The sequence below is a fragment of the Amphimedon queenslandica genome, unplaced genomic scaffold (genome assembly GCF_000090795.2).
Source record: "Amphimedon queenslandica unplaced genomic scaffold, v1.1 AMPQUscaffold_13335, whole genome shotgun sequence".
Lineage (NCBI taxonomy): Eukaryota > Metazoa > Porifera > Demospongiae > Haplosclerida > Niphatidae > Amphimedon > Amphimedon queenslandica.
The window spans coordinates 163,251-171,582 of NW_003546429.1; the positions used below are offsets into that span (position 1 = coordinate 163,251).

The window sequence follows — 8,332 nt, forward strand, 5'->3', positions numbered from 1 at the left end:
CAAGCAGAATAATTGACAGGAGCTCGTGAAACTAATTTTTAAAAGGAGAGAAGAGAGAGAGAGAGAGGAATCATGATTGTAATCGTAAAGAAAAGGTTCGTCCTTACTATGTGACTTATGCATGACCTGCTGATCATTTTGTCTACAGATGGCATCAATGTCAGAGTCATAGACAAAATCCTTACACTTGCTGCAATAGATGCTACCATAAATTAGCTCAACGCCTAAGAACATGAATGAAAATGAAAGTGAGGGAAGATGAACAATGAGGGACTTACTCAGATAATGACCTGTAGTCTTCATATGATGACTCAAGTGATTCTCCGGCAAGTGGCAGCCAAAGTAGACACAGTGCAGACACGTGTGAAGGTACATGTTATAAGAATTACAGACATTGCATAGACAGGTACGGGCCTGTTTGAAAGCATATACATGAACACCAATATTTAATTGATAGCTAACACAATAAGAGCATGATGATATCATAATCAGTTGTTATTATGCACTAATTGCTGACCTTGACTTTTCTGGCCTCTGAATTGACAAGTTGTGGCTTGACCAGATATTTGTATATAACTTGATACGAGTGAAGGCCGGACTTCTCTTTGAAATCTAGCAAGTGAGGGCACCCTCTGGCCAGTTCTGACATGATTTCCTCCTCCTTTTCTCTCCTACCTTTCACATTAAACACATTTTCCGCACCCACTTGAGCCGAACTTCATGATTAAAGCAAGCAAAGATAATACATTAACCAAAAGTTGTTGTATTACGAGGAGGTGTGTCCTAGCAACGTCAGGTGACGTCAAACAACAAACAGGAACATGAATTATGAAGTGAAACTTTATGGGCGTGGTCTGAAATTAACGTCCGGTTTTGGTTTTCGAATTTATGACGTCAAAATAACACTGGGCAAGTGAAAAATGGCGACAACAGGGAAAGAAGGTTCTGCTCTTGAATACGAGGAATACATAGAGCAGCACGGGATTCAGGCTGTCCTGAAGGAAGCAGTAGCCAAACTATGTCAAGAGAGACCCGCCAATCCTTACAGATACTTGAGGGACTACTTTGAATCTCTTGATAAAGTAGCAATTATTTGGTATGTTTTTAATTGTGTCCTTTTCTGTTTCTAGTTTCAGACCAGTGGGCTCAAACTTGCTCCTGCAATTGTCACAACTCCAGAAATAAGTCAAGAGCCGCCTCTGCCTCAAAATGTTGCTTTTAAGAGAAGAATGGCAGTCAGTGGTTCTGTCATGACAGAGGAACAGGCTACAAGCTATGTCAAAAAAGTATTGACAATCATAAAAAATTAATATTAAATTCGCTCATCAAAGTACTTTTGTTATTCAAATTTAGAATGTTATAAAACATTCCAACAGAAATTCTATTTTAGCCCTCACTGTATCATACTGTAATTGTATGGGGATGTTTTAAAATGTTTACATCAATACACAAAGGTCCCCCCTACTCTTTGTGATGTCACTACTGAGTGTATACACATTATCTGTGCTTGTTTAATAATCAATTATCAAGTTCAATGAGCTATGCTTAACAGGTCATACCAAAAGATTACAAGACAACATCAGCCCTTGAGAAAGCTATCGCAAAGAATATCCTTTTTTCACACTTGGACGAAAATGAGAGAAGGTTTTATTTTAAAAACTCCATTTTACATTAATTTTACTCTTTGTCTAACTCTCTCCCTCTAGTGATATTTTTGATGCAATGTTCATGGCCAAATTTGATGCTGGGGACACCGTTATAAATCAAGGTATATCTTCTATATCTTGCTGATGTCCATTCTCTCTCTTTTCTTTCTTTATCAGGTGATGAAGGAGACAATTTCTATGTCATTGACTCAGGAGAAGTTGAAGTTAGTTTTTTTAACACCTTACAATACCATGATGTAATATTATGATATAATGATAATTATTACAGATATACGTTGATAATAAATTTTTGGGAACGATTGGTGAAACAGGAAGCTTTGGTGAATTGGCACTGATATATGGGACACCAAGGGCAGCCACGATAAAGGTATCCTTATAATATCGGAGTGACATTAGATATGATATCTGAACAGGCTAAAACTGACACTAAGTTATGGGCCATTGACAGAGATACCTACAGAAGAATCTTAATGGTACACCACACATGAATGTGTAATGTTACTTAATATTATTGATTTCATTTTAGGGGAGCACTATTAGAAAAAGGAAACTCTATGATACTTTCCTTGAGAAGGTTTCAATATTAGGTGAGTGTAGAGTCCTAGAGTTTTAATCATTTTGTGAATGATATGAAACAGAGAACCTTGATAAGTGGGAGAGGATGACAGTAGCAGATGCACTGGAAGCTTGTAGGTTTGAGGATGGACAGCACGTTGTGACTCAGGGAGAACCAGGAGAAGACTTTTACATCATCGTTGAGGTGGGTCTGGTATGACATCATTATAAAATGTGGTATGACTGATGTTCCAGGGTAAAGCTGTGGTATTGCAGAGAAAGACAGAAGATGGTGAGTATATTGAAGTTGGACAACTTGGACCTTCAGATTACTTTGGTAAGACATACTACTTGTACACTGTATTTATCATTAGACTTATTTGACTTCATTTTATGTTAATACTGTAGGTGAGATTGCATTGCTGTTAAAAAGACCAAGAGCTGCTACAGTGAGGGCCAAAGGAAGCCTTAAATGTGTCAAGTTGGATAGAGCTCGTTTTGAGCGTGTCCTTGGACCGTGTCAAGACATATTGAAGCGTAACATTGCCCAGTACAACAGCTTTGTACAGCTGGTCGTCTAACAGAAGGAGGAGTCTCCACACCTACTCTTGTTATTGGATTCACTCACTTTCGCCTCCTTTATCTCTCTCAAATTTATTATTAATAACAACACTAATATAGAATTAACAGTACAATGAAATTAATCTTTATAATGTTATTATTAAGTTTAACTACCATACATTGTATTCGTCCTTGTATTTTGTGTCATTTAATTACAAAAATAATAAATAATAATTAATGTGATTGTCAACCTTTGTATTACAAGTCCTATGTTCATCAGAATGGCTCAGGGTTGACTCTAATAATCTTCTTTTCATGTCCTCTTAATATCAGAAACTCTACTGTCTTTCCTTTCTGTACCTCTTGGTATATCTCTTCACTATTTCTCACTTCTTTTGAGTTCATTTCAATGATAATGTCATTCTTCCTAAGTCCAGCTGCATCTGCAGGACTGCCTCTCCAGACATCAACTAAAAGGACTCCATGAGAGACTGCAAATGACGTAAACCTGTTTTGAATGTGGGGGAGTACAACTGGAGATATGGTCAACATTGAGATACCAATCCCGTAATGACTTGAAGCAGAACCACTGCTCCTGCTTGTCTTCTTACTTGCTCTTTCTAGAAACCTCTTTGCAAAGTCACTGGGTATTGCAAAAGATATCCCAGGACCAGCTGTCATTACGTTGACACCTATGACCTCCCCATCCAGATTGACCAGTGGGCCACCTGAATTACCAGGGAGTATTGCAGCATCAGTTTGAACATACTCCATGTCTGGTTTTTGATACTGGAGTCGTTGATCAGGTATTTCAGAGGCTGGTCTATGTACGCTGCTAACGACACCCGAAGTAATGGTGTTTGATAGTGATAATGGTGATCCAAGAGCTATTACCCATTCTCCTGGTCTTAAACTAGCCGAGGAACCAAACTCTAGTGACGGCAGTGGTTCAGATCCTTTGGGTAAGTCTAGTTTTATGAGTGCCAGGTCAGCAACATGATCAGTATGAGTAACTGTACCAGTCAGCGTCCGTCCATTATAAAGTTTTACAGTTACAGATTGAGTGGAGTGCACTACATGAGCGTTTGTTAGTACGTAACGCCCACCATTAATTATAAAACCAGATCCAATGGGAGCTTGAACCTTCCAGGCTCTGCGATGCTGAAACATTCTTTGTTCTATTCCAACTACACTGGGAGATACCTTCTCTACAGTATCTGCGAGGAAATTATACCTAGCTGATCTTCTCTGACCTGCTCCTTTATCATCTGATTCTGTAGCAGTACAGCCGGCGGTTTGAAATATCCCTTTTCTCATGTCCTCTTTATTCTTTGTGTAACTGTACAGATAGAAACAACCCAATCCAAGCAACAGTCCCAACTTATAAGACCTGGTTTCTTCCTTCTCCCCACGTGGTTTATGGGATGGTACAGCAGTGGATAACAGAGCCAGTCTTTCATCATCACAAGACTTTATTCTCCAGCAGAAAGAACTCAGAGCTCCTGGAATGGGTACAGCTCTTGGATAAACTCTTCTCAGCACAAATGCCATAGTTAACTGTTGACTTTCAAACACACACTTATTTTTTCCACTCCTCCTCTAAAAGCATATATCTTGTTGAAAGGTCCACCCCTTTTGTGGTCATTCACATCATGGCGGAGGGTAACTTGGAACAGACCATGGACACAGACTTGAGGATAAAGAACGACCACGAGTTGTTCCTCGAGGCATACGAGAGTGAGTCCTGTAGCGGGGAAACCTTCAAAGATGTCCTTGAGTTGACTGAGAGAGGAATGGAGAGGGCCAGAGACTGTTTGGGTGTTGTTGTGATAGGGGGTAGAAATTCAAAATATATAAGTCTGTTATTTACCCTCTCTTCTTGTCAATCATGCATTATTCTTTATTCTTTCATTATAATGTGCAGAACCAACCCAGATATATCGATTCCTAAGATCAAGACACTTGCTAGAGGTATGATAGCAAATGGAAAACTCCTCATCAAGTCACAACCCGTATCATTATATACATTATGCCTCTCTCCTTTCTTCCTAGCCTATTTTTTTACAACGGAATCTCTCCTACATGAAGAGATCAAGGTAATCATGGATAATTTTTTTATTTTTAGCAGATTGCTGACATTCTGAAAGCAATTTACAGCAAAAGCCAACCCTGAAGCTTTGTACTGCAGAAATTCACTGGAAATGCACAGAATAGTTTTAATTAGCAGCAAATTTAGGCAGTAATGATCATTCTTTTAAAAATGAAGTCAATCTGATTGACTTTAATGTCTGCTATCTGTATATGTGATAATAGGACCAAACCTAAAAGAAGAAACATGCTCAAGTTGAATGATCTTGCCAAGCAGACAAAGGAAGTAAAGAAAGACATAGCAGAAGAGATAAAGAGGTATCACATGATTGTACTTTAATAATTATAAGTAACATTATTTCTTTAGTGATAACCAGCTCAAAATAACCTTTCAAGCATTGGGTAAGCATTTATACTGCACCATGTGTCATCTCTCCCTCTCTCTTTCTGTGTGTTTGTGTTTGTTAGTTTGTTCATTTTATATAACTAATGTCACTTTCATTTTCAGATTGTAGCACAAGTTCATCAACAATAGAAGGAGAGCATAAGCCTATGTCTTTTGACAAGAGGCCAATGGGAGTTGAAGTCATGCTTTATAAATTCAAGCAACCCTCGCCTGAGGTTGGTTCATCAAATGTTGTGTGAATCCTTCTCTATACAATTCCTCTCTCTTTTTCACAGATTTTACTTACAACACCTTGTTCTTTACCCTGTGACTGCATATCATTGGGGAAATGTGTCATACCCGGTACAGGGACAAGAGCATCTTCTGCAGCATCTTCTTCCAACAGGAACTCCATTACAGTCCCAGGCAGTGTTCTCTCCTGGAGAGAGATAGATCATGGACCTGTTGGCACTCATGTCTTGGCTTTTAGGATCGTCCCTTTGACAAATGATGATAATCTCGTGTCCTCTTTGGATAAGAAAAAATCAAGAAAGAGACCCTTGGTGAGACTTTAGTCCTGACCGCATGTGTACAGGGACTTTTGACAAAAATTGAAAATAGAGAATTCTCCATTGTCATAACTATTTCCTGATGCATATACATGTACTTATGTTGCATAGAAAGTTTGAGCTGTTTCCGATCAAAATTAGATTTTTTAATGAATTTTAAAAGTTACTCCAAAAGGGTTGCATTATAGTGCAGCCATTAAGCTTTCTGTAAGTGATACATAATCCAGCTGCTAGTGTGGACCAGATGAATTCAGTATTATTCCAGCTGTATCAACAAAGTATAGCTAAACTGCAATCTGCAGTCACCAATCCGTAACTTCTACAAGCCATGTTTCTGTTTCATGGTGTTTGTTATTGAAATTACTTCTCAATGCAATTAGCTTTGTAATTGACCCCAGGTCTGGGCTATTACTATTTATAAATGATGCGTTCTTTAATCATTCTTTATATACTTATGTAGAACACTGGTCTGTCTTCAGGCATTGATTCACATGACAGTGTTACTCCCTCCATTAATGGCTGCATCCATATTGAAGAGAATGAGCAGCAGTCAGTCCCGAGGGAAGAGATTAAAGACAAGATTCTCAATAAGAAAGTCCCTGGTGGGACAACCCTTCCATCACTTACAGCAACGACCCGTGATAGCAACCTTGTCATATCAATATCAAGGAACCCTAATGAAGCCACTGATTCTTCTCCAACTGCTCCTCCTAAAACTAATGGTAGCAGCTGTAGGATAAGACGTAATGAGCTACAGCTTTTAGTTGACAATAGTACTAATAGTTTGACCTCTTCCAGCTGCTTGCCTTCTTCACTTCAACCTGTTGAGAATGAGACCTGCTCACGTAAGAGACCTCACTCTGAGACCTCACCCTCTCCTCTCAATCCTTCAAAGAAACACTGCACCTCCTCCTCCATTGACAATGACATCCCCTCTCCTGCTGGAGACCTTCCTCCTTTATCCTCCTCCTCCTCCATTTTGAAAGAGGAGGAGGAGGATAAGTATTATGCCGAGCTGGTTGCTTTTGATTCAAGAAAGGAATGTCTTCTTTATGATGGTGAGTATCAGCTTCATTTGACAAAACTGACTCCTAAAAGGAAGCTACCAACAGAACTGAGAGTAAATGGTATGAAACCTTCAACTCTTTTCAAATGGGGCAGTGGCATTGAGCCTGCCAACAAGTCATACACAGTTAAGTGTGGAAGGTTTATATGTAGCTATACTCATACTTCTTTTACCTTGGCTTTCACTGTAGGAGTCAGTAAAAGAGACTGTGTCACTAAAGTTGTCTATTGAATGGAACCGTGGCCCTCCTGTCCCTAGAATTGAAGAGATCAGTAACACTGCACTTGACTTTGCTAAACTAAGAGAAAGTACTGATGATACAGTATTATTGTGTTATTTTACTAGTCTCTCTTCTCCATACCTGCAGATTATGATGAACTCATCCAATCAATATCAAAAAGAACTCAATCTGCAGCAGTTCAGCAACAGAAGTCGGCTGATCGAAAAACGACTCCAACTGCTTTCAATTTTCTATATAATAAGAACACCTTGCAGCAAACTGAGCTGAAAACAGACTGTGTGTGCCCATGGTGCAGTCTGAACTGTGGGGAATTATACTCTCTTCTTAAGCACATGTCACTTTGTCATCCAAGATTCCTTTTCACTTACACAGTAAGAAAACACACATCCAGTTTGCAAAACTCTCTCTCTCTCTCTCTTTATGATTTCCATTTCATAAACTTGTTCTGGTATGCAGTTTCACTGCTTCATTATTATTATTATTATTATTATTATTATTATTATTATTATTTGTTTTAGCCCATTGAAGGAGGTGCCAGTATTGATGTAAGGATCAACAAGATGTATGACTCACCTGATTCATTAGACCTCTCAGAGAAAGATGACTCCATTCTTACGAGAAAGAAAAGACCAACAAAGTGTGAGCCATTCACAAGACTCCTGGTCAAAAGGTATCATAAACAAGAATATATATTCCAACATTTGTTTCACGTATTGACATTAGCAGAGGTTCTAAAGGAAGAGCAACACATGACTTGAAAGAATTCATGGCTAAAAGACAGTTTGTGAAGACGGAGCCATCAAGGTGAAAGAAATAATTCTCTTTGTCGTTATTATTTGCATATATTTAGAGTCTTTTACCACACACACACTTGTCTACCAATGCTACTACATGAGATAGATAGTGATGAAGACCCAGTCCCTCAGTGGCTTAAGATAACATCAAACAAGGCAAGACATTATTGAGCATTATATTATGTTAATCTTTGATTTATTCTTTATTGTCTTTGACAGATGGTAGATGAATTTATTGATGTGAATCAAGGAGAGAAACAGTTCATGAAGATTTGGAACACTTTTCATGATGGATAACATGTAACGGTCCTCCATTAGTTATTGTTTTTAACAACCACTTCTTCCTCTTCTGTAGGACTGTGGCTGATAAGCAGCTGCCTAGTTTCTGTCTCAAGTTTGCATACAC

The 8,332-nt window shown here is 38.6% G+C and overlaps 4 protein-coding genes across 6 annotated transcripts in view; 2 read left to right on the top strand and 2 right to left on the bottom strand.

The window, feature by feature from the left end:
- Positions 1–800, bottom strand: part of LOC100636960 (ubiquitin carboxyl-terminal hydrolase 22-like) — a 2,862-nt gene extending 2,062 nt beyond the window's left edge. Inside the window, exons 1-4 of the mRNA XM_003387617.2 lie at positions 518–800; positions 279–414; positions 108–224; positions 6–31 (exon numbers count right to left, since the gene is read on the bottom strand). Coding sequence (XP_003387665.1) covers positions 6–31; positions 108–224; positions 279–414; positions 518–649 — 411 coding nt within the window. The 5' untranslated portion in view covers positions 650–800. The remainder of the gene's footprint in view (positions 1–5; positions 32–107; positions 225–278; positions 415–517) is intronic.
- An 82-nt stretch (positions 801–882) lies between these two features.
- Positions 883–3,002, top strand: LOC100638348 (cAMP-dependent protein kinase type I-alpha regulatory subunit-like). Its single transcript, XM_003387628.3, has 11 exons — positions 883–1,082; positions 1,131–1,286; positions 1,553–1,644; positions 1,707–1,768; positions 1,824–1,870; positions 1,936–2,034; positions 2,081–2,140; positions 2,194–2,254; positions 2,306–2,427; positions 2,478–2,559; positions 2,631–3,002. The coding sequence occupies exons 1-11, from the start codon at positions 921–923 to the stop codon at positions 2,801–2,803; spliced, it is 1,116 nt and encodes a 371-aa protein (XP_003387676.1). The 5' UTR covers positions 883–920; the 3' UTR covers positions 2,804–3,002.
- On the bottom strand, positions 2,903–4,352 carry LOC100637088 (serine protease HTRA2, mitochondrial-like). The gene has a single exon (XM_019998191.1). The coding sequence runs from the start codon at positions 4,332–4,334 to the stop codon at positions 3,060–3,062; it is 1,275 nt and encodes a 424-aa protein (XP_019853750.1). The 5' UTR covers positions 4,335–4,352; the 3' UTR covers positions 2,903–3,059.
- Positions 4,353–4,360: 8 nt separating this feature from the next.
- On the top strand, positions 4,361–8,332 carry LOC105313255 (polycomb protein suz12-B-like). 3 transcript variants are annotated; one of them, XM_019998190.1, is made up of 15 exons: positions 4,361–4,520; positions 4,708–4,754; positions 4,836–4,879; positions 5,097–5,189; positions 5,239–5,273; positions 5,380–5,492; positions 5,553–5,819; positions 6,286–7,017; positions 7,082–7,199; positions 7,259–7,503; positions 7,651–7,802; positions 7,856–7,936; positions 7,983–8,082; positions 8,146–8,226; positions 8,282–8,332. In XM_019998190.1, the coding sequence occupies exons 1-14, from the start codon at positions 4,436–4,438 to the stop codon at positions 8,221–8,223; spliced, it is 2,190 nt and encodes a 729-aa protein (XP_019853749.1). In that variant the 5' UTR covers positions 4,361–4,435; the 3' UTR covers positions 8,224–8,226; positions 8,282–8,332. The 3 variants fall into 3 exon arrangements, with proteins under 3 accessions (XP_019853749.1, XP_019853747.1, XP_019853748.1); XM_019998188.1 differs by having other exon boundaries at positions 4,379–4,520; positions 7,859–7,936; XM_019998189.1 differs by lacking the exons at positions 4,361–4,520; positions 4,708–4,754; positions 4,836–4,879 and adding an exon at positions 4,888–5,022.

Coding starts and splice junctions, on each gene's coding strand:
- LOC100638348 (XM_003387628.3), top strand. CDS start 921: ATGGCGACAACAGGGAAAGAAGGTTCTGCTCTTGAATACGAGGAATAC. Junction 1,769..1,823: donor GGACACCGTTATAAATCAAG/GTATATCTTCTA, acceptor TTTCTTTATCAG/GTGATGAAGGAGACAATTTC. Junction 2,255..2,305: donor TGAGAAGGTTTCAATATTAG/GTGAGTGTAGAG, acceptor GATATGAAACAG/AGAACCTTGATAAGTGGGAG.
- LOC100637088 (XM_019998191.1), bottom strand. CDS start 4,334: ATGGCATTTGTGCTGAGAAGAGTTTATCCAAGAGCTGTACCCATTCCA.
- LOC105313255 (XM_019998190.1), top strand. CDS start 4,436: ATGGCGGAGGGTAACTTGGAACAGACCATGGACACAGACTTGAGGATA. Junction 4,521..4,707: donor GTTCCTCGAGGCATACGAGA/GTGAGTCCTGTA, acceptor TATAATGTGCAG/AACCAACCCAGATATATCGA. Junction 5,274..5,379: donor AATAACCTTTCAAGCATTGG/GTAAGCATTTAT, acceptor TTTCATTTTCAG/ATTGTAGCACAAGTTCATCA.